The sequence below is a fragment of the Ciconia boyciana genome, chromosome 10 (genome assembly GCF_034638445.1).
Source record: "Ciconia boyciana chromosome 10, ASM3463844v1, whole genome shotgun sequence".
NCBI classification, from domain to species: domain Eukaryota; kingdom Metazoa; phylum Chordata; class Aves; order Ciconiiformes; family Ciconiidae; genus Ciconia; species Ciconia boyciana.
In genome coordinates, this window is record NC_132943.1 from 41,659,565 (window position 1) to 41,684,119 (window position 24,555).

The 24,555-nt window shown below is 45.6% G+C and overlaps 1 protein-coding gene across 12 annotated transcripts in view; it reads left to right on the top strand.

Annotated features, from left to right (window-relative positions):
- COL6A3 (collagen type VI alpha 3 chain) overlaps positions 1-24,555 on the top strand; it is a 63,883-nt gene that overhangs the window by 9,246 nt on the left and 30,082 nt on the right. For 5 of the 12 annotated variants that reach the window (XM_072875514.1, XM_072875515.1, XM_072875511.1 and 2 more), the window contains exons 2-11: positions 140-288; positions 1,192-1,809; positions 5,661-6,263; positions 10,345-10,947; positions 13,783-14,382; positions 15,733-16,299; positions 18,989-19,609; positions 20,740-21,339; positions 21,952-22,554; positions 22,979-23,581. In XM_072875514.1, coding sequence (XP_072731615.1) covers positions 201-288; positions 1,192-1,809; positions 5,661-6,263; positions 10,345-10,947; positions 13,783-14,382; positions 15,733-16,299; positions 18,989-19,609; positions 20,740-21,339; positions 21,952-22,554; positions 22,979-23,581 — 5,506 coding nt within the window. In that variant the 5' untranslated portion in view covers positions 140-200. The remainder of the gene's footprint in view (positions 1-139; positions 289-1,191; positions 1,810-5,660; positions 6,264-10,344; positions 10,948-13,782; positions 14,383-15,732; positions 16,300-18,988; positions 19,610-20,739; positions 21,340-21,951; positions 22,555-22,978; positions 23,582-24,555) is intronic. The other 7 variants (XM_072875510.1, XM_072875516.1, XM_072875517.1 and 4 more) reach the window with 7 other exon arrangements.

Below are 24,555 nucleotides of genomic sequence, written 5' to 3' on the forward strand. Positions count from 1 at the left end.
AGCGTTAAAATATTTTTTTCCTGCCAAAGTGCCGCAAAAGCATTGCAAAACCACATGGTTTGGCTTTTCTAACTCGTCCCTCACCTGTGCCTGGCCAGCACCGCCGCTGTTTCTCATTCTCCCTGGTTTTCTCCCTTAGGTCTCACATTGAGTGCTTTGAACCAAAGAGAATAAAAGGAAAACTCAGATAAAAGACCAAAATGAGGAAACATCGACATTTGCCCTTCGCGGCGATCTTTTGCCTCCTACTCTCAGGCTTTTGCTCGGTTCGTGCCCAGCAGCAAGCAGGTAAGACCGGACTGCTTTACCTGACTTCGCTCCTGTACAAATGTGCCGCTAGTTCGCACTGTTTGGTTTTTAACATGCATGTCGACGGTACGTTGTGGTTTACCTTCTGCTCCTCAGCTCCCACTCGGCTGAGGGTCCTTTTGGACCCACACCTTAGCCAACGCGCGCGGTGCCTTCCCGAGCATGTCGCTGGCCGGTGGCGTGCCTTTGAGGATGCTCTGAGGGGGACGGGGGTGCGGGATGTGCACCCAGGGTAGCCCCGAGTGGGTTTTCTCCTGGGCAGAGCTGTTTTGCCCTCCTTGCATGTGTAGGAGGGCTTTTTGCAGTGAGGAGAGCGCTGCCACTGACCTGCAGAAAGGCTGTTTGTTTTTTTCAAGAGGAGGTGCTGGTGCCTTTGGGACCAGAGCTGGTGTCACGAGGGGGGGTGTTAGCAGCAGGAAAAATATGGAAAACTCATGCCAGCACCCAGGCTCCTTAAACCAAGCAGCCCTTCCTTCCTTGAGCACTGCCGCAGAGCCAGCAAAGCCCTGAGTCAGCAAAAAATGTGCCAGAGACCAAGCCTAAATTCACACGTGAAGCTGCAGGCGTCTTTGTCTGGCTCAGGGCTGGCGTCCAAACCCGTGCGGCAAGGGTCTGGGAGGGGAGAAGCATCTCACCTCCCCCTCCCTGGGAAGGGTAGGTCGCATGCTGTCCCCTCCTGTCCCCTAATGCCTGCGGTGTCAGGGCGCTGATGGCTGCCTGGTTTTTCTCCAGCGCTTCTCGTTCTGCTGCGGGCGATAAGGGGAAGCTAAGCTTCACTTTCACCATGCGAAAGAGGCTGTCGGTCGTTTGGGCGAGGAGGAGGAGGCGGCATGCTTGCGCTGACCGATAGAAAATCCTAAACCCCCATCTGTTTTTTTAAAGCTGTCAAAACCGTTGCCGTGGCTGATATAATATTTCTAGTGGATTCCTCTTGGAGCATTGGGAAGGAACATTTCCAACTCGTTCGAGAGTTTCTGTATGATGTTGTAAAAGCTTTAGATGTGGGAGGAAATGATTTTCGCTTTGCCCTGGTCCAGTTCAGCGGAAACCCCCACACAGAGTTCCAGTTAAATACCTACCCCTCTACCCGAGACGTCCTGTCCCATATTGCCAACATGCCTTACATGGGGGGAGGCACCAAGACTGGAAAAGGATTAGAGTACCTAATCGAGAACCACCTCACTAAAGCTGCTGGAAGCAGAGCCAGTGAAGGCGTCCCCCAGGTTATTATAGTGTTAACGGACGGACGATCCCAGGATGATGTGGCTCTGCCATCATCTGTCCTTAAATCGGCCCGTGTAAACATGTTTGCGGTCGGCGTGCAGGATGCAGTGGAAGGGGAGTTAAAGGAAATAGCGAGCGAACCCTTCGATATGCACCTTTTCAACCTAGAGAATTTTACCGCTCTCCATGGCATAGTTGGAGACTTAGTGTCGAGTGTCCGTTCAACCATGACTCCAGAAAAGGCTGGGGCCAAAGGACTGGTTAAAGACATCACAGGTAATGGCTGACTGCTGATGGCTCCCATCAGCGCGGTATCTGCTGGCGTTGCGCTGTTTAAAGCCTTTGTAGGGGCAAGACTGAGATGGACGTTCAGAGGTTTAAAAACAAAGGTTTGAAGCATGTGGCCCCGTGTTTGTAGCTATTGAGCGTGTTGTTGTTTGCAGACCAAGCTGGCATCCTTGCCAGAGCTGCCAGGAGGTAGCACAGGAACCCTTGGATGGGCAGCGGCCTGTTGTGGCCATCTTTTTGCCCCCATGGCATGGAAATGCAAACGTAGGGAGCTCTGCAGAGTTATTAAATTGCCCCATCCTATCCGCTCCCAAGGCAGGGAAATAGGGGATGAACACACCAGCCATGATGGTGGCTCTTTGAGGTCCTGACCGAAAACCTTCTGGAGACCGAGAAGGTCGTTGCTGGCTGCAGGGACACCATGTGGGATGTCCCCTTGCAGCTTGCGGGGGAGATAGGCAATGTGCTACTCCAGAAAGTCACATTCTTGGCTGAAGACAGCAAAAGCAGTTCAGTGGAGTACTCCTCCGCTGAAACCCCATCCCTGAGCTGGCCCTTAGCCTCTCTCCTCATCCGCTTGGAGAAGGTGTGTGGTCGGAGAGTCCCTTTTGCGACGACATTCAAATGCCTTCTTTGCAAGCCGATGGCTTCCACCTGCCAGAGTGCTGGACCCTTCCCATAACCGAAACCTCTCGGCAAACCGTGTTGGCTTCAACGGATCTGCACTGACTGCAAGCCGGGGGCCCAATTTGCCTGGAAAAAAATAAGACAGTCTTCCTCCGTCCCTTCTCTGTTTATGAAATTTCAGCATGGAAAGGGCCTTCTGAGCAGCTTTGTTGTGTTTCAAAACAGAAGTTCCAGAGATCAAACCTTTCTTTTTATTCCTGAGACTCCATCTGAAGGTCTATAGCTTGTGGGGTCATGTAAGGCAACGGCAGTGTAATGAGGCAGTGTAACATTAATCCCCCTGTGTTGTCTTGCCTGATTAACCCTCACGCCAGCCCCACTGGGTGCTCTCCATCACTGCATGACACCGAGCAACACCAAAAGGCTGTGCTCACGTGTGTTTTTATTGTGCAAAGTGCTTGACAGGGCAAATATCCAGATCACGTGAAAGCCACAGGGAAGAAAAGCAGCTGCTCCAGAAAGATGACACGAGGTTCGCCAATTCTAAGAAAATAATGTCAATATATGTGGAAAATGAATGTCATACCCAACCTGCTGGCAGCACTGCAGCGGCTGTTCAGCATCTTCGCCATGAAGGACCCCAGTGCTTCCCTGTTGAAATCAATATGGGAACTGGTCTTTGGCGGCTGGCTGTCCTCCTCTGGGGCACGCCAGCAGGTAAGCCCATAGTGCATAAACATGTGGAGTCACAGACGTTTCTTTAAAAGCTTTAAAGGCAAATTCCTACTTCATGTATATCATGCATTTCCAAGTTCATTTCTACTCAAAGATATTTTTTGCAAGCATTTTCTTCCCTCCATAAAACAAATTTAAGCTAATCTTACTATTGTAGTTTTGCCCCTGTGCGACTTGCATGGGCGATCTACGGAGTATCGTTAAACACGGGAAAAGACGTTACAGCTCCTAAACATTTGATGACAATAGTATGCAAAGCATGGTACAAATCACTGTTTGCATAAGAGTTTAAGAAGTCATTTATTCAGCTGATAACTCCATGTAGCATTAAAACGTGTAAAAATGCCGTGGATGTTATGCTAGAAATGAGCCGTAATATGAAACAGAAATGTAAAAAACCCCCAGGCCCATAGTACTTCCAGTAGAGAGTACCAAAGCTGTTGGTCTGTGGCAGTCCCCGGAGCTGACTAGCATAAGTGTGAAAGTCAGCCCCAAGTTTGCCCTGATGTATTCGTTAAACCTTAGCTGTCTGTCTCATCTGACCCTCCTTGCTTAGTTGTGTAACAAGCATGCTTTTATTTGTTCTCCAGCACCAGCTTGTTCCATAAATGTGCACTGAATTACAAGTTTTTTTTACAGTGATGACAAATTATCCAACGCATCTGTTTCATATCTATTTTCTCTCCTGTGGGAGCGACCCGTGCTGCCGTGACGACACTTATCGGTGTCTGAAATCTCGTTCCTCAGAAAGGTGTCCAGGGTATCTAAAGCAGCACTGGGTACAACTGCTTTGAGATTTCCCTTTCATTTATATGATGAAGTAGAACGTGTACATCCCACCTGAAAATGGCACAGTAAAGACAACCCTAAGCACCCCTAAATTTTGACTCAATGATGGAAAAATAAATCCTGGAGCCCTTTGCAATTCTGAACCACGTTGATGTTCTCCAAGCCAACACTGGCTATTGAGTTGGCCCAGGGAAGTGATGATGCCCTGGAGACCTCCTCCTTTGTCGCTGGAATGGCGGCATTATTTGAATCTCTTGGTGGCATTGTGATATATGAAAATATTTACTAGAAAAACAACTAAACAGGCAAAAAAAAAAAAAAAGAAAGATTGACAATGCTGGTTAATAGCAAAGACCACAGGTTTATTCTTGGCCTTGCTAAACTACATGCCAGTTTTGCTACTGGTTTCACCTTCGGCTTTCAAAAGTTGAGAGCTGGGTGGAATGTCCAAATGTTGCTTGTCATTCACTTGCAAATAGTCTGAAATTTGATTTCTTAACAAGATTGGAGAGTAATAGCATGGAAACATCTGAGCATGCTTTGGGGTCTTCTTTCCCCACTTTTTGCATGCATACAGCTCTTGATGACGTTGATGGTAAAATTAGTTGAGCAAAAGGAGTGAGAGCAGACACCAGGGCATTTTGGGTCTGCTTCGGTAAGTCTCACAGCAAAAATGCTTCCCCCTCAACAGCCATGTTCATGCCATATGAAGGTTTTGTCTGGTGCGTGTATATTCTCAGCAGATGCTTGCAATCATCTGGGTATGGTCACAACAAATAGAGTTGGATAATTGTGTCATGACTGATTTCATCACCCTGTTTTAACCTGATTCTGCATTCCTTGATTGAATATCCAGAGACCATAGGAAAAATACAGACCAGACCCCTCTATCGATAACCAATGCATCTTTGTGCAAAATAATTAAAGCAAGACAATTTGTACACGGCACGGGTTGACAATTGTGCGGGTCAGCTTGCTGGACAAATACCATTATGGGTATGCTGGCAGCTGGTAAAAGAGTTACACTGCAAGAATAATAACCAAAACCTTTTCAATGGTTTCTAACAAATGCATTTCAAATAATAATCCTTCATGGTGGGAGAAGCCAATATATTCAGCCGTTGTTTTTAACCAGCAAAAGAGCAGAATTGCAACAGAGAGGTTGAAAATTTCCATGCATCCAGTAAACAGCGGCTTTTTTCTTCCAAAACAACAAAAAAAGAGACTGCAATGAAGGAAAACCTCCTACAAATATTACTGTCCTCACCCGCTATCTTCAGGATGAATTACCACCAAACCCCACATTTTTCTTTTGGCTCTGTCTAAATATTTGGACAGTACTGGCCACGGACGGAATGGATCTAGATTTCCAAAAACGACATTTTGCCAAGTATTCTCCTCGTGTGCTAATAATGCTGGCCCCCGTGTAACTGCAGCCACCGGCTCAGGTTGTGTCTGCTCGAGCTGGCTCTCGATGGGTAGCGGATGCTGCTGGGACGGGGCTGGGAGCTCGTATTCAATCAGAATGCAGAACTAAGAGGCAAACGTCACCTCCTCAGTGAACATGTGTTTTGTTTTCTCATTTTCGTGTTTCTTACTGGTTTTCCAAGAAACATGTCAGAACACTGTACAACCGCATGTAATCACTCATTTTAATGCTTTCACCTTTTGCATTTCTTTTTTTAAAGCTCAAGAGTCCGCTGACCTTATTTTCCTTATTGACGGATCAAACAACATCGGAAGTGTCAATTTTCAAGCCATACGTGATTTCCTTGTAAATTTGATTGAAAGCCTCAGAGTTGGAGCTCAGCAAATACAGATTGGGGTGGTGCAGTATAGTGATCAACCCAGAACCGAGTTCGCTTTGAACAGCTACTCCACAAAAGCGGATGTTCTGGATGCCGTGAAGGCACTTAGTTTCCGCGGTGGCGAGGAAGCGAACACCGGTGCGGCACTGGAGTTTGTGGTGGAGAACGTCTTCACCCAGGCGGGAGGCAGCAGGATAGAGGAAGCAGTGCCTCAGATTTTAGTGCTGATAAGTGGTGGAGAGTCTAGTGATGATATCCGAGAGGGCTTGTTAGCGGTGAAGCAAGCTAGTATATTTTCATTTAGCATTGGGGTCCTGAATGCTGACAGTGCAGAGCTGCAGCAGATTGCTACTGATGGAAGCTTCGCATTTACTGCTCTGGATATCCGTAACCTTGATGCTCTTCGAGAATTATTACTGCCCAACATTGTTGGAGTGGCCCAAAGACTCATTTTGTTAGAGGCCCCAACCATTGTGACTGAAGGTATGTATGCCTTTCTAGACTGTTGCATTTCAATGAATCGATGAATGAATGAGCTTTTGCACGCTTTAAAAACATATTTTTTTTTAATTTTTTTTTTTTTTTTTTTGCAATACATCTCTCTGGTCTGGTTATGGAGGAACAATGGGAAAGACAAATAGTCCTGCGGCTAATGTGCAGAAACTCATTTGCCCAGTGGGTTATCTTTTGAAAACCGAGAGGTTTTGTGTCAATAACTGGCATGGCATGGGATTTTAAAGGGCACAAGAAAGGTATAAAAAAGCTCATCTAATCCTTATTGGGGTGTCTAAGGACCTCGGGGTAAATACTGCAGCACTGTCAGCTCTGAAAACATGTACGTCACGTAAGCTTACATTATATGTCAGTTGAAAGTGTCATGAGAATGAAATTTGACTGGGGAAGCTAACAGGGATGTTAAATGGATCCCTGTTTCACAGAGTTGAAGTTATCAGCTTGCTAAAACAGTAAAATTCTGTACCTCATTGAAACTGTGCGCTATCCTTGGGAAGAGGGTGAAATTCCTGTGTTGTTGAACTTAACAGCAAACCAGCCCTTAGTTCCTCTGAAGTGAAATCCCTGCCTTGCTAACGTTTATTTCCCTTCAATCCATAAGCTGAGAAAGTTTACAGCTTTCCATGAGGCCATGGGAAATGAAAATGTAGGTGTCAATATTCCACTTAGGTCACTTCGTCACTCTTAAGTCCCCATTGCCATTATTTCTGGACTAGCAGTAGAATAATGAATATCTGGATTTATGGAGCAAGTGGGTGATTAAGAGTTTCTCACCCTATGGTTTTATGACTAAGTTAAATTTACTGATAGAGAGGCTCTATGAAAGACACAATATGTGGTATTTCAGAGGCCCCTGGAAAGGGCCAGGCTGGAGTTGCTGCGCTTAATTACCAGGACGCTTAATGCAAACACCACTTTTGGGATCCAAGTGCCTGTCTGGAGTTCTGTACATACTGTTCAACTCACGATGTATGTTGACACAGAAAACTGCATTCCAGATGTCTTCGCTGATCTATGTCTAAACATGATTGCTATCCCGTGGCTCAAATCAAAGGGAAAAATTTGCCTAAAAGATCATTTTATGACCTTGCCTTGATTATTTCAGGAAAGAACATAAAGAACTTTTGCTTATAGCACCCCACGAGAACCATATTTAGCTAAATAAGCTGAAGTCTGCATGTCTAGCTAAAATGTGCATGCCAGGACCCATGCAAGTCAATGGAAAACCTCTCTTTCTGCCCCTCTGATTTTTAACAGTTTGAATGGCAAGATTAAAAACGTTGGTACATTTGGTTTCATCTGCACTTGCATATTTTTCACTTCAAATGCCAGCTCATTTGTAGAAGGTACTACAGTAGCATCAGCCTGTGCAATTACATATAGGTGGATATGCTAAATGGAGAAGTGGGTATTTTCAAAGGAGCTTTAGGGAATTTCCTTTCCCTAGAGTCCATGGAAATTTATTTTGACTGGTTTGCTTGATTCACATCAGTGCCTTGGAAGTTTGCAGTGTAAACCACTGGTTTGGGAGACACACGGCAGCCCAAAAGGATGCCAGGCCCATGCAGGTGCTAGGCGTTCCTGTGAAATACTGAAGTCACCTCGCTTCACTTCAGCTCTCTGGCTGTACACTAGTCCTCCTGTGATGAATGGATGTCTCAAAGTGTCTTTCTGCCTCTCTTCTCCCCTCTCCTTTAGCTACTGGGGGAGCCTGGATGATTAAATTAGATGAGGTGCTTCACCAAAGATAGCTGAGATGGCAATGCAGGCCTGGGTTCAATGCTGACACGCTCCAACATTCCCAACTTTTTGAGTCCAAGATATAATGCTTTGATCCCAAATCCTTTGAAATTCCTGGGAGACTTGCCATCAGCTTTACTGGGCTCTGGATCAGACCCTATGAGATGTGTACAGCCTTGCTTAAATGCTTTTGCTTTCATTGTGTCCATTGAAATTAGCACCGTGGGGTGTTTCTTCCTGTGGGTTTTGGTTTCGGTTCTTGCATTCCGCTTCTCTAAGGAAACATACTGCAGGATTTGAGAGCTGCAAGAGGAATGAATAGCGGAGAGAGCTATTCCTTCCTAGCCTCCCTCATCTTTGCAAAGCCCCTTTGATGTTTCCCACAAACTTCTATATAAAGTCAAAAGTTTCCAGGGTCTCCATTTTTGGGTATCTAGCTGCTGACAAGCTAAGGAAGCACTTTGGACATCTCTCCTGGGTGATACAAAGCAGAGATTTCAGCCCTTGTTATTAATTTGGAAAGTTTCCTGTTTTCAGCCTTCTCCTCCTTGGAGTAACTGGTGAGGAAAAAAACTTGGCTGGGGGGATGAATGCTGGAAATCATGGCTCTGGGAGAGGGATCATTTAAACAAATCCTTGTTGCTTTGTCAGTAGCTCTGTTTTGACAGCCTGGGCAGTCAACTGCAAGCCACTGGCAGCTCACATGAGGCTGCGGCTCGGGGAGGGTACCACCACATTCGCTTCGTGCGGGTTCTCATCATTTTGTGCCCGACATCACCACGGCGGGCTATTTTAAGCTTCGAATTTTGGCAATCAGTCCTTAATCAAACAACTTCCAGCAAGACTCTGCGAGAGGCTTTTGCAAAGGCTCGCACTTGCAGGGGTGGCAGGTCTCTCGGGGTCCAAGCCGAGTCACAGATGTCACCTCCAGCTCTAAATCACTCCTTGGGGTAGCCCAATCTCATGACAAACCTTTTTTCATTAGGAGAACCAGCCTTTGGGAGCACTGCTTTCCATGGTCAGCTGGTGTCCGGCCAAGGAGAACTGCAGCCAAAGCTTTGTTCTTTGTTCAAATCCAAAGTAAATAGCCTCCACGCAGAGGAGCTCTCATGGGCCGAAGGGCTGCCCTTTTCCATCCAGGCAGGACAAGAGAGTGTTTGCTACCACTTGCCCTGAGGGCTGTGAGATCCCAATGATGCTGGGTCTCCTCTTCCCCCAGGCTGTGTGCTGGGCGTAGCAGTAAGCCCGGGAGGTGATGGACCTGCCACCTTGAATATTGACCCCATCTCAGGAGCTCTTAGGTGGGTAGGCAATTTAAGGACACCCAAAGTCCAGCGTAACGCAATGATCCATAAGGCTCCAGCGCAACTTGGAAGCAACGCAAGGTTTCCTTTTTCACTTCGATGGCATGAAATCAGGACGGTGATGATGTGAGTGGGGTTGTCTAAAAGATGGTATTATCTCCGATGATGATCATGTATAATGCTTTTACCATAATGGTACTGGTCTTGTTAGTATTTACTGTTTTTTCATGTACATTTGCTGTATTAAATATGATGGTGCTTTGGTTCCAATGCCGCACAACAGGTTTTTTTTCCTCCCTAACTATCTTCCTTCAAACTTAGCCAGGGAACTGGATTGTGCTCTTTCTGTGTCCTATGCCATCATCAATAATAAAGTTTCAGAGATTACAACCTAAGGGACCCATTTTGTTAAAGACATGGCAACCAGAATATAATTCAGCTCTTCCATGACTGGGCTAGCTTTGCCAAGAAAAATCGTAACTTGTTTTTGTTAGGTAAGGAATAAGATGTAGGATGTGAAGACCCAAAGTCCAGGTATGTTGAGTAAGTGGAGACTGTTCTTTACTTGTGTCATTGCTCTTGGGAACCTAATCCTTCTGAGACCAAACCACGCTCTGGCATGATTCAGATGGCTCCACTGCAGATAGAGGGAGCATCACCTGCTTATTTTATCTCAAGTGCCAGCTGAGTGCCAAGATTTCTGCCTTTCTTGTTTTGACACGTATATGCATTTTAATATTAAGTTTTATAAACAATGCAATTCTTGCAACTCTTCAACTCTTCTGTGTTTCAGAAAGGGGAAAAACTCCATCAGACTTCTTATTAGCCCTCTGCTAGATCCTAAAAAATAATTATGTTTTGAAAGCAAGACCCTTTTAAAGGTGTTCAGAGTAACAGTACTTCAAGCAAACAAGAAGTCCTAAACATTGCTGAACTGTTGACGTAGAATTGATGTACAGAGTGTGGTGAAGGCTTCTGCTAACATTATGTTCCTATGTTACTTGCAGTTATTGAAGTGAACAAGAAGGATGTAGTCTTCCTGATAGATGGCTCAACTGCTTTGGGGACTGGCCCCTTTAACTCAATTCGTGATTTTGTTGCCAAAATTGTCCAAAGGCTGGAGATTGGACCTGACCTGATTCAAGTCGCGGTGGCACAGTACGCAGACACTGTGAAGCCAGAGTTTTATTTTAACACCCACCAGAGCAGAAAGGATGTGATGGCTAACGTGAAGAGAATGAGGCTCATGGGTGGTACGGCACTCAACACTGGCTCGGCACTGGACTTTGTGAGGAACAACTTCTTCACCAGTGCTAACGGGTGCAGGATGGAGGAAGGGGTGCTCCCCATGCTGGTGCTCATCACTGGCGGTAAGTCCAGGGATGCCGTTGACCAAGCCGCAGCGGAGATGAAAAGAAACCGGATAGTGATCCTTGCCATTGGGTCGAGAAATGCTGACCTGGCAGAACTTCAAGAAATTGCCCATGAGAGAGATTTTGTGTTCAGCCCAGATGACTTCCGCGTTCAGTTCATGCAAGCCATTCTTCCTGAAGTGCTGTCGCCTATCCGGACCCTCTCTGGAGGACTGATTATCCAAGAACCGCCATCAGGTAATTAATTACCTTTTTCTAATTAAGGAGCTAAGGTTTATATGTTTGTCAACTCTTATTTGATGACATGTAGAGATACGGGGGAAAAAAGCCTCAAGCACATGTTTCAGCATAGCTAGATGTTGTCTCTTTGATTTGCAAAATGTGCATGAACAGATCAGTGAATTTGGTAGCGTGGTTGTTGTTACGCCTTTGTCATTCCTCCCTGGAGATTTTTGTCCCATTCCGTATTTGTCATCAACATCTAAAGGCCTGGACGTGGAAGACGTGCTTTACTAGTTAGGTACTGAAATTGCTCAGTGGAGGCTTTTCTCTCACTTAGGGTTTATGTAACCTATGAACAGGACACACTGTGAATGTTATAATCTCTTCCCCAGTTTGAAAATCATCCATAGTGGATATTTGCTCAAGAAAGCTTAAAAGTTTCTTCTGAGTGTAAAGAAAATAAGCAAGTTTGTTCATGGAGATATTCAGAGAAAGCTAGCCTGACACTGTTGGACTGAAACTAACCCTTTAAGAACATATTTACAGTTTTCTTATCATTTACTCAGCTTAAGCTCTAAGAGGCGTAGGAGACTATTGCAGTGTTGATTTTAATTTAATCTGTTTAGAAGATGATCCAGAGCCCTGTGAAGCCAGTGGATTCTTTTTACTTTGTCTTGCCATTGACATCAGTAGACTTTGGAAGCAATCCAATTGCTAGAGTCATGTCCTTTGAGGCAGTTTCCCCTGCATTTCAAGAGGTGTTCTAGCTGCATAGAGATTTTATGCCAAATTTCTCAGGATTTCTCCCTGATAGAGATGCTTGAGGTCGAATCAATGTTGCGCTAGATCGTATTTGAACTTTGCATTTCTGTTTCATGGCATATAAGCATTAGAAAAACAGGACTTCTTCCAGCTCCCAGTAAGGTCAATAGCGAGGTTCCCATTGGCTTAAGTGGGTGTCGAACCATGTCCATATTTTTTCTAGTTTCCCCAAGTAATTTAAAATTATAAACCCCAGTGCAAAAAAACCGGAGGTTTTGGAAAGGGTCCTTAAAGAATTAAAGCCTATGACTGATTTACGTGAAGAGCAGACATTTTAAAATCCGTTTGCCAATACTTGTCCTTAATTAAGATGAATATCACGGGACTTATCATTTAATAAGCTTTTTTTCAGAATGTGTTTCCTGCTAATACAGTTTTGCATGGCTATACATCAAACCTGACATTTTTATTTTTCAATGTAAATTAAAAATGTTCCTATACTTGTTCTTTAAAGGTCATTCATGCAGCTTCTCTTTTTTTCCCACTCCTTTTGCTCTACTGTACTCACAGCTATTCACATACACAATAAGCAAGTAATCATATCCTACTCCATAAAACGACTATTATTAGGAACATAACTGATTTTGACACTGGGCAGTCTGTTACATTTCAACTAGATATCATCTCACCCTGAGCCTTGAATGGCACTTTTCTGGGAAAAATTGAAAATATAGAAAGCCAAAACAATCTGTAAAATCTCAGAGCAATGCCTGTACTCCAAAGAGCCCTTTTCTCCCTTTTGGTTTTAATATCTCGGTATTTATGTATTTTATATATAGGACAAGGCAAGCTAGAGAGATGGATTAATATAGCCATATACCCATGGGTAAATGCTTTAAACAGAAAGATAATTGAACAGAATTAGCAATGGGCATAAATATATTCTCAAATAACTTTTTTGGAGGAAGGCATCCAGGGGGGATGCATTGGATGAGCCCACTCATCAGTTCTCTGAGGTCTTGTTTAAAGTTTTGGAATTTTGGTCTGTCATCTGGACGTGATGTGTTCGGAACAAAAAGCACAGGGGGATGATCCTGTGGTGTCTTTGGGGTGATGTTGCAGATCTGTGTCTTGGGGCTCAGATTCTGGGACACAGCCCAGGAAAGATTTAACCTTAAAAAAGGAGCCGAGAACTGACTGGTTACTGCCACAAGTGGGAAATTTCTCCCCCTTCAACAGCCCCCAAAATGGATGTCTGTGACTGCAGACATCAACATGCAGTTTTCTGCATCAAATGCAGATGTCAAAAAGGCAGGTGTCTCAGGCAGCCGTTGCAGCCTCGTCAGGACCAGCTTTTCTAAGCCTACTAGTAAAAGCTATTTTTAATACCCACTCAAAATACCAACCAAATTGGTTACTTGGCAGAAGTGCTTTCCCATGCAAGTGGAGCCTAACTCTGCACCGCGAGCCAGCCGCTGCTGGCTGCACAGCGTGACCATGGAAGTCGCTGCAGGGCAGGACATGGTTCTCTACATCTAGGGATGCATGGGAGCATCCCCGTGGAATGGGGGATTGCTTAATAAGGAGGTGATAGTGCTGGGGGTGCTAGTGACAGTGCACACTTTAGGTGCCAGAGAGCAGAAATGTTCCCTAAAGCTTCATTGGAAAGCCCCAAGTAAATGCGTGGTGACTTGCAGATAAACAAGGTGTAGGTGTAATTCAGTGTTGCTCCACCAAAATCAATGAAGCTGCCTTTTGCAGGCTAAGGATCTGGCCCAGAGCATGCAGCTCTGGCATTAGCAGCCATTGAAAGCATCTGCCATAACAGAGACTGAGGCCCGTTGATAAACCTGGCATTTAAAAGACTTTTCAATACACGTCAGGAACCTCCCCTGCCCAATTTAGTAATTTCCAGCAAGGTCCTTGTTACTTCTGTGCTGATCACACTCTTTCTCTTCTCTTTTTCTCCCCCCTTCCTCCTAACAAGGTTTACATGCGTGTACAGCATATGCTGTATGCACACATGAAAAAAAATTTCTATTTTTGTTTTCTGTGATGTCTCATGTTATTTTCTGTGCTCTACTGCAGTTCAAGTAACCAAAAGGGATATCATCTTTCTTTTGGATGGATCACTCAACGTCGGAAATGCCAACTTCCCCTTTGTGCGTGACTTTGTTGCCACCCTAGTTAACTACCTTGATGTCGGCAGTGACAAAATCCGAGTTGGCTTAGTGCAATTTAGCGACACTCCTAAAACTGAGTTCTTTCTATACTCGTACCAAACCAAATCAGACATAATTCAACGTATGGGGCAGCTGAGGCCCAAGGGGGGGTCAGTGCTGAACACTGGCTCTGCACTGAACTTTGTGCTTTCGAATCACTTCACGGAAGCTGGTGGGAGCAGAATAAATGAACAAGTGCCGCAGGTCCTAGTCCTGGTGACGGCAGGGAGGTCTGCCGATCCCTTCTTGCAAGTTTCCAATGAATTAGCTCGGGCCGGAGTGCTGACTTTTGCTGTTGGAGTTAGGAGTGCGGATAAGGCAGAACTTGAACAGATTGCCTTTAATCCAAGAATGGTATATTTTATGGATGATTTCAGTGCTCTGGCAGCTTTACCCCAGGAGTTAAATAAGCCTATAACAACATATGTTAGTGGAGGTGTGGAAGAGGTTCCACTCGCCCCAACAGGTAATACCTACCTTCCTTCATGTTGACTGCATTAAGTTAATCTTGTTTCTCTTGACTGTTTGTTCCCAATGTACACCTTCACGTCTGTCCAAGGCCCTGAGTCATCAAAGCGGTTAGGGTTGTGCTTAACCATCAATGTGTGGCTTGACGCTGGCAGCTCTTAATGTTGTTCAAGTCATTGCTACCACACTTTAAAGACAGCACAATTTTAAGACTTTTGGCAGGTCAGGACTGAAGGAGGATCCGAGTGAGTCTATGCCCACCAGTCACTGACTCAGGTGTTCCCTTTCTGTTGCCATAATAATGTCACAACCTGTAAATGCACCATCTGCACTAGCTCAGGCAATGGGAGCATGAACTTTTGGCCACAGGGAGTGTGGAAAGGTTTGGAAAGGTTAAAGGCCACAAGGTGTGGAAAGGTTAAAGTCGTGCCAAAGAGCACAGAGGAGCAGAGGTCTAGCCAGGTACAGGTGGCCAAATCCTTCCCTAGAGCCACTTTGTCAAAGTGCTGTTATCAGGCTGTCACAGAGGCTGAACTTGACTCCAGATATTCAAAGTTATCCTCCAACATTAAACCCAAAGGCTGTTGGCAGGTTTAACCCTTTTTAAGCAGGTATTTGCTCACTAATTCCCTTATTGTGGCTATGTGCATATGAAGACATAAGAACAACCAGGATTGTTTAGTATGGAAAGGAGACCATTAAGATTAATATGAAAAATGTTAAGACACACAGATATGAGATGCTTGGTTTTGCCTTGGATATTCAATAAGATTAAAAGGGCATCAAATGGAAACAGGTAAAAGGCTTTTTTCTCCTCTCAAAGTCATAACTCGCCTATGGATTTAGATGCTCCTTGTGATGCAACTGGGAGAAGAACTTTAAGAGAATACAGAAAATGCTTTGTGTGGTTATGTATGTATGAACTAATGTCTACTTGTTATCTACTGAGACTTTAAATAGGAAAAAAACCCCAGCCCTCCGCTGCTGTTGTACTTCATGCCTGTATTATCAGCATATTGCTAGACCATAAACATCACTGGCCTAATCTGGAACAGACAATCTATGATATGACTGATATGATGCGATACAATATATGATATGACTATCTGGTGCCTGAATTTATTGAGTCTTAGGATAGAGGTGTCCTTGCTTCCCCTTATTCCTCAGATAAATAAGTCAAAGGTACTGTTTAGTCCTGTAGCTTCTGAATACTTTGGTAAATGAAAATTACTTGCTTTGCATATTGAAACCCAGCTAATTTGCAGAGAAGTTTCTAGGATGACGTTTAAGAAGAAAAATGCCTTCATATCTTTTTTTTCCCCTCTTTTCATTTGTGAATTTATTCTAGAAAGCAAGAAAGATATTTTATTCCTGATTGATGGCTCAGCCAACCTCTTGGGTAGCTTTCCTGCCGTCCGGGACTTTGTACACAGAGTCATTTCTGACCTGAATGTGGGTCCCGATGCCACGCGAGTAGCTGTAGTTCAATTCAGTGACACCATCCAGGTTGAATTTGGCTTTGCCGAACTCCCGTCTAAGCAAGACATGCTCCTCAAAGTGAAAAGGATGAAGATAAAAACCGGGAAGCAACTGAACATTGGAGCTGCGCTAGATGAAGCTATAAGGAGGCTGTTTGTGAAGGAAGCTGGAAGCAGGATCGAAGAAGGGGTTCCTCAGTTTTTGGTCCTCCTTGCTGCTGGGAGATCAACCGACGATGTGGAGCAACCATCAGATGCTCTGAAGCAAGCTGGAGTTGTGACCTTTGCTATCAAAGCCAAAAATGCCGACCCTGCAGAGCTGGAAAGGATCGTTTACGCCCCGCAATTCATTCTGAACGTTGACTCCCTCTCTCGGATTTCAGAGCTTCAGCCAAACATAGTCAACCTGTTGAAAACTATACAGCTTCAGCCAACAGGTACAGGGACCCCTGGGGTTTCCAAGAGGCTGAAAGACACCACTTACGTGCCCCCCTCAATTGGTAACTGGGGCAATTGGGTCTGGTGATGTTTAAAACGATTATGTAGAAACTGCTATTGTACTTGGATTCTCCTCTGGTCAGACCCTGATCCAGCGAAGCATTAAGGTCCAAACTGAATTTTAAAGATAAGTAAGGAAAAAGCCTTTTGTTCAGCTGCAAGAGCTGCAGTAGGTGCTGTTACCAGTGTGTAAAACATGGTACAAACCTGAAATAACAAAGAGTCGTTGCCCCAGAGATCTTGCATGAATTGATGTGCAATGCTGGGCAAGGGCTAGAAGAAGCAAATAAAGGCTTGTCTTGATTTCTCTTTCTATCCTCCCTTTTCTGGAGGAGTGGTAGGGAGTAAGGAGCACTGCAGCGCGCTGGTTTCACTCTTGCTCCGTTATTTCTTATGGGATATGACGGCAGTTTCTACATTTTGTACCTATGCACTAATAAATTAGATGCTCTTGACTCAATTTAAGCACATAGATGACTATGGATTAATTGAAGAATAAAAAAAAAATCATAAAAAGAATCACACGGCCCCAATTATAAATTCACATTGCAGTACTGGAAATTACGCATGTCCAGCTGTGTAATCTCCTGAGGCAGCTCTAATTTGAGAATTAACCTGTCTCCCAACAGCAGGTGGGGACAAGGAAAAGTGTAATAACATCCACATCATCTCTCCGTAAAAGTCCTGGGCAGATGGACTTAGAATCATAGAAACATAAAAAAGAAATAGGGCTGGAAGGGATCTCAGGGTGCCACCTGCTACATACCCTTGTCCCCAACAGGATCTTCTTGTCCAGAACCAGCTGACATTGGTCTAATCTGTTCTGAAAACCCTCCGGTGGAGGAGATTTCCCAGCCTCCATAATCAATCTGTTCCATTGCTTTTATCTGTATCAGTAGATACTTTTCCTTAATGTCAAACCTCTGCCTTCCTAGTCATAGTTTAAGCCTTTTACATTTCCTTCAACTCAAGAAGGATACAGATGTCAGCTCATTCCCGTGTTTTGTGTGACAGCCTTTCATTTACTTTAAGCTTGCCATCTTGTCGCAGTTCTCATGTCACCAGCTGCATGTCCAGCTCATTCAATCTTTCCTTGTAGGTCTTGTAGGTTTTCTACCTTTTCACCCTTGTATCTCCAACGTCAGCCTGCTCCAAATGACCAGAGGGTAACGATGGTGTCCCCTGGTCATCTCTTACCCCATCCTTTCCATGCGGAGTCATTGCCCTTCCTGTATTTGTGCAGCTTCTTCCTCAACATAGACTAACGTAACTAGTGCTCTTGAATTGCATCCCCCCTTTCAAACCATTTCTGTCTTGTCAAGATCATTTCGAATCCCTTTGACCATCAAGTACTGTGAATAATTGTGCTAATTGCTCACAAATAGCTGCACCCACCTACTTTTCCTAGTATTCTTGGCTAAAAGAGAGCCACCTCATAAGAGTACCCATATTTTTTTCTTCTTTATCTGCTACCCAGAGACTTTTGATAGGACTCTCTTCCCCTGCTCCTGAACTTTAGATGAAGTGTATGAAACTGCGATACACCAGGCAATGTCTGCTCCCTCTTCCTACTTGTATTGCTCAACACAAGCTATATATAATATTCCAGGCCCAAGCATTAACCCCCTAATTTTCCAACATCCCTGTTAAATAATAAACTTGATCTGAAGTCTTCATTAAGACTCCAGCTGCCCTTGTTAACTCTTTATATGTCTAGCATTTATAAGCAGATATTTAAGATTTTCTTCAGAGGGACAGATCATGCTCCTGCTGGTCCCACTTGATCCTGCTGTAAACAAGCCAACGGCACTTTTGGGGATGCCATCCACCAGTTGCTGTGTTTGAGAGGCAGTGATGTTTTCTGCTTGGCTGAGCCAAAGCTTTGCAATTCTGTTAGTCCATAGCAGAACGCGTCAACAGTTCTCTGATCTTTGACATTTCACGGTCTTGGTTTTTTTTAAAAAAAGAATATTTGGTCACAATTAGTATTTTTTTGTGTTTGAAGTTAGCAAAAAAAAAAATTAAAAAATCGGTGTCTAGCATTTTAGAAAAGCATTTCAGCATTTTCAGTTGGATATCCTTTCCAGCAAATTCTTATTTTATCTGAGCATATGCAGGATTATTTATTTCCAAGTTCAGTGATGCCTCAGAAAAGCTTGTCTCTCCCTCTCTTTACTGGCTCCCTGTGAGCACCCTCTCTGCAGTATGCCATTTCATTCAGAAACTCAGTTTTCTCTGGGAGCAAAAGATCCCTGATGCCCCAGACTCCTGTTGCATATTGCAAAGCCACGTGCCAGCTTCCCAGCCCCCTTGGGAGCAGACATCTTCTCCCAGCCTCAGGTAGGAGATGGCACCCGGAGTCCCTTGGCACCCTATTTCCTATGGGTCTATGATTCTATGACTTGGTGGGTAAGGCACTGCATGCGTTGCACTGCAGTTTCCACCGACTTCCACCCATCTGCCTCTTCGCCAGGGATTGCATCCGATGGCAAAGGAACCAAACCACCCATCCTGACACCTCGCTTTCCCCTCCCTGAGCTTTTGTACTCCTCAATGTATGGGGAGAATAATAATCACTGCAAAAGAGAATCTCACTTATTCCCCCCTTCCCTTACTTGTCTCAAACAGTAGTTGAGAGAGGTGAGAAGAAGGATGTGGTGTTTCTAATTGATGGCTCGGATGGTGTCAGAAGAGGTTTCCCTCTACTGAAGACCTTTGTCCAAAGAGTTGTTGAAAGCCTGGATATTGGTCGTGACAAGGTCCGCGTCGCCGTCGCACAGTACAGCAACGTCATACAACCCGAGTTCTTACTCGACACCCACGAAGACAAAGCGGATCTCATCAGCGCCATCCAGGAGCTGAAGGTTATGGGAGGATCTCCTCTGAACACTGGAGCAGCCCTCGACTATCTCATCAAGAACGTGTTCACGGTGTCGAGCGGCAGCAGGATAGCAGAGGGCGTCCCGCAGTTCCTGATTCTGTTGACTGCTGACCGGTCCCAGGATGACGTGAGGAGGCCCTCGGTGGTCCTGAAGACGAGTGGCACGGTGCCCTTCGGCATCGGGATTGGAAATGCCGACCTCACAGAGCTGCAGACGATTTCCTTCCTCCCAGATTTTGCTATCTCTGTGCCTGACTTCAGCCAGCTGGATACAGTGCAGCAGGTCATCTCGAACAGAGTCATCCGGCTGACGAAGAAAGAGATAGAGTCACTTGCCCCCGATCTGGTTTTTACATCACCCAGCCCAGGTGAGAAGATGTTTGTGTCTGCACCGAGAGCCAGCGGCAAAATATGATGTTTAGTAACATCATGGTTGCAACACAAACTGAAAAAAGCAAAGATGGTCACGGCTAAGACTCCAAGTCCATCTTGGTCTCACTGTTGATGTGCTTAGGGTTGGTAGGAGCTATGTAATTAAGCTGAGCCGCCCAGTCCCTCAAGGTGGTCCATGCTGTATCCACATGGAAGACCCACAAAGTGAATACTATGACCTTAATCTTATTTTAAGTAGATGGATTTTAAGTCCATGCTATTCCTCCTGGAAAGGAAATTGCGTCATTTAGATGCTACAGGGACACCTTCAAAGTCAAGGGCAGCTTTCTGGTAAATGTAAGACCTGCTGATGTGTCTTACATTTGCCACGCTCATTCACTGGGGGAAGGGAATCTGGAAGCAGGCATCAGGAAAAGGATCAGATCTTCCATTTCTGGTCTCGCTTGGAATGAAATCCAGCCAGCATATGCCTGGGATGAAGGGTACCTACCCCAGATGAGTCCCTTTGAAGTGCACCATCCTACTCTATCTGTTCCTTCCCTTCAGAGCCAGACTTGCTTTCCTCCATCCCCATTTATCAGTGTGATATTCAGCGGTAATTCAGGCTCTGACCTGAATTACCACTGCAGAAAACATTTTATTAGGAAGCAAAAAATCACCCTGGAAAGGCAGAAGCTGAGATAATAATAGGATAGAAGCTTTCCTAGAGGACAAAGCCAAAGAAAGAGGGGTGGTACTGAGTGTAAAACAACTCCAGGCTGCCTGGCAACCTGCCCTGAATAAGGAGCATCACCAGGCTACGTTTCCTTGGGTGGAGATCCCACAAGGAATTACTGTTGCAGGTTTCCCCTGCTCCCTCTTGCTTCCTTTGCTCTGGAAGTTGCTGTTCTTGCACTGTCTTGGGGATGTGCCTAGCAGACTGGTCCTGTCTCTGGGTTGAACCCAGAGCTGCTTGCTGGGGCTCCCAGGAGATATTACAGGCAACGAAAAAATGAGCATCCTCCCCGTGGCCAAAGGCATGGGCCAGTGATGTAGATGATGAGCTTAGCTGCTCTCCATAAGCAATACCTCATGCATCTTCTGATGGCTGCCTTCTTTCCTGCAGCGGGTGTAAAGAGGGACGTCGTGTTCATGGTTGACGGCTCCCGCTATGCCGCCCAGGAGTTCTACCTTGTCCGTGATCTCATTGAGAGGATAGTGAACAACCTGGACGTGGGCTTTGACACCACCAGGATTTCGGTGGTCCAGTTCAGTGAGCATCCCCATGTGGAGTTCCTGCTCAACGCCCACTCCACCAAAGATGAGGTGCAGAGCGCCGTGAGACAGCTGCGGCCGCAGGGTGGCCAGCAGGTGAACGTGGGGGAGGCCCTTGAGTTCGTGGCAAAGACCATCTTCACCCGGCCCTCCGGGAGCCGCATAGAGGAGGGCGTCCCTCAGTTTTTGATCATCCTCTCCTCCCGCAAGTCTGACGATGACTTAGAGTACCCATCACTCCAAGTCAAACAAGTGGGGGTGGCACCTATGGTGGTAGCGAAGAACATGGATCCTGAGGAGATGGTACGGATTTCCCTTAGTCCTGATTATGTATTCCAAGTCTCCAGCTTCCAGGAACTGCCCAGCCTCGAGCAGAAGCTGCTGACTCCTGTTGAAACCCTGACTGGGGACCAAATCAGACGGCTGTTGGGAGATGTGCAACTCCCCCCAGGTAAGGCTCTGCCAACACCGGTGGCCTCTGGGTTGCTATTCAAGTAAATGTTGCCCAAATGTGTAAATAACTTTCCATCCCTTCTCTATAAACCAAGGTTTTCCTTAGATAAAAGCAAAGGTGTAGCACATGTACAGTTTTAGAAGGAAACTTTTAGATATGTGGAAATTCTACCCCAGTACCTAAATACATTATAACTTACAATTTTCAAGTCAAGTACCTAAATACGTTACCTATTTTGATTTTCAAGTCAAATACTGCAATGTGTACAATTGCCCATTCCCATTTAGCAGCTCTCTAGGAAAGAGACATAAATCTGGGGCAAAATGAAGCTGGAAACATTGACAAATCCAGAGAAGAGCATTAATGAATGAAACAGATAAGGCTCTGAGTAATGCATGCTTCAAATACTAGGCAGACTGTTAACACACGCACGCACGCTTGCACACAAGCCCTTTTGGAGAGGCTCCCCAAAGCACCATGCTTAAAGTTGGCTAAAATATGCCATGCAGTTTTACATCACACGAGAGCAGATAGCACAGAAATCCTCCGGCAAAGCTTAAACAAAGACTTGGCACACAAATCATTTCCTCTCTTCTTCCTTCCCTGCAGATTCTTCTGGTGATGAAAAGGACATAGTCTTCCTTATTGACAGCTCTGACAGTGTTAGGCCCGATGGGCTTGCTCACATTCGGGATTTCATCAGCAGAATTGTTCAGCAGCTGGAAGTTGGGCCAAACAAAGTGCGAATCGGCGTGGTGCAGTTCAGCAATAACGTCTTCCCTGAGTTCTACCTGAAGACCCACAAGTCCAAAAATGCTGTCCTGCAAGCCATCCGCCGCTTGAGGCTTAGAGGGGGATCCCCTGTGAATGCTGGCAAAGCCTTAGACTATGTGGTGAAGAACTACTTCATCAAGTCTGCGGGGAGCAGGATAGAAGATGCAGTGCCCCAGCACCTAGTCGTCATCCTCGGAGACCGGTCCCAGGATGATGTGAACAGGCCTGCTAACGTGATCACTTCAACCAGCATTAAACCTCTGGGTGTCGGAGCCAGGAACGTGGACAGGGACCAGCTGCAGGTCATTACCAATGATCCTGAGCGCGTGCTTGTGGTGCAGGACTTCACAGGACTCCCAACTTTAGAGAAGAAGCTGCAGAGTATTCTTGAAGAGCTTCCGATACCTACAACAGAAACCCCTGGATTTCTAGGACCTGGTAAGACTGCTATTCACCCTCTAGACTTTTCTGGACAGAGCACAGATAGAATTTGTATAATGTGAAAATGATTCTTTCCTATGCTCAACATAATAACACCTTTTGATTCCCAACTGTTTAGTCACATTGCTTTAAAGAAGCCTTTGAAGAAGATCTTGTCGAGCATAGGAAAGAATAGAATTAAATTTGAAATGAGATAAGGGTGTCTATCACCAAAACAAGCGATGTTGTGTGAAGTATATAAATGTGTTGTATAAAACCTTTCTTCTTGTATGGATGTGAAATCATGCCAAAGACTGATGAAACTAAAAAGGTAGAAAGAAGAGAGAAACGCAACAGTACTTCACCAAACGCTAAGCATCTTAAATATTATAGATGCCACAAACAATTATTAATAACTGTGTTTTCTTTGTAATCTTTTCAGCAGGTAAAAAGCAAGCTGACATTGTGTTTTTGCTGGATGGCTCCATCAATCTGGGCAGGGATAACTTCCAAGAAGTTCTCCAGTTTGTCTACTCTGTGGTGGATGCCATTTATAGGGATGGCGACTCTATCCAGGTAGGACTGGCCCAGTACAACTCGGATGTCACTGATGAGTTTTTCCTCAAGGACTACTCCACCAAACCTCAGATTTTAGATGCCATCAACAAAGTCATCTACAAAGGCGGCCGAGTGGCGAACACCGGCGCAGCCATCAAGCACATCCAGGCAAAACACTTCGTGAAGGAAGCCGGCAGCCGAATCGACCAGAGAGTGCCCCAGATTGCCTTCATTGTCACAGGTGGGAAGTCCTTGGACGATGGGCCGAGTGCCTCCTTGGAAATCGCACAGAAAGGCGTCAAGGTATTTGCGGTTGGCGTGAGAAACATCGACCTGAAGGAAGTCAGCAGGCTGGCCAGCGAGAGTGCCACGAGCTTCAGAGCGTCCACAGCCCAGGAGCTCTCTGAGCTGAACGAGCAGGTCCTGGTTACTCTGGAAGCCGCTATGGAGGAGAAATTGTGCCCAGGAACGACAGATGTTACAAGAGGTAAGGGCAATCCTTTCATAATGTGCTCAGGTCATTCCCGAGGATGGCTTTTAATATCCAACGCGTTTTGATGGACTCGTCCAGCCTCGTCTTGTGCTTTGCCTATAGCCTGAGGTGCAGCATGGGCTCAGACCTCCTCCATGAGCGTGGTGGTAGGCTGCAAGCCTTTGGTACAAGAGCTGCCTATTCGTGTGTTCAGCACGTGAATGTCTGGTGTACCATCACCGCAGAGGTGCAGTCATGGTGGAATAATTTCAGATATGACAGGCAGGCACTAAATCACCGGCTTCCTACCACCGCATCCGAGGGGTTCCTTTATTTAGCTGCCTTTAGACTAAATCTCACTACCGTCCTCCCCAGATGCGTAGGCATATGATGCCAGTAGCACGTTGGCAGACCAAACCGTTTAGTGCCAAAACGAAAAGTGATGGTCCTTGTTTTGCCCACTGTGTTTATAACAAGCCAATTGGACCCCTTGGCCATTCAGTCCCTGGCACGCATGGTGTGCTGGAAATCTGAATTTCTCTTGCCAGATCATCCCGGGTGCCCACTTGATCTCGTGACAAGTATATGAGAAAAAGCTAGGGCACGAGTGGTTGTAGTTTAAGGCAAAATTGCCTTAAAAAGGAATCCCATGATTTGGCTACTTGGAGTGAGTAAGCGAGCCGGTATTGCTGTCAGACCAGACTCCCAGCAGCTGGTTTAACCTACTGCGGTACGGCGAGTCCTACTCCCAGCACAACTGGCCGCTGCTCAGCCCTCCGGCTTTTGAGCAGAGGCATCTCCCAGACCTCTGGAGAAGCTGAAGGAGAGTCACAGCAGCCCTGAGCTGAGCAGCAGCTCCAGCCGAGGCAAAAGACTGAGCGCAGGGAGAAGCAAACTGCTGCTGGCGGTGACCGTGAGTGCTTCTCGAGTGCAGCTCCAGTGTGATTGATAACGCAGAAATTTCAAACACCTCCCTGCTTGAAAGCCCA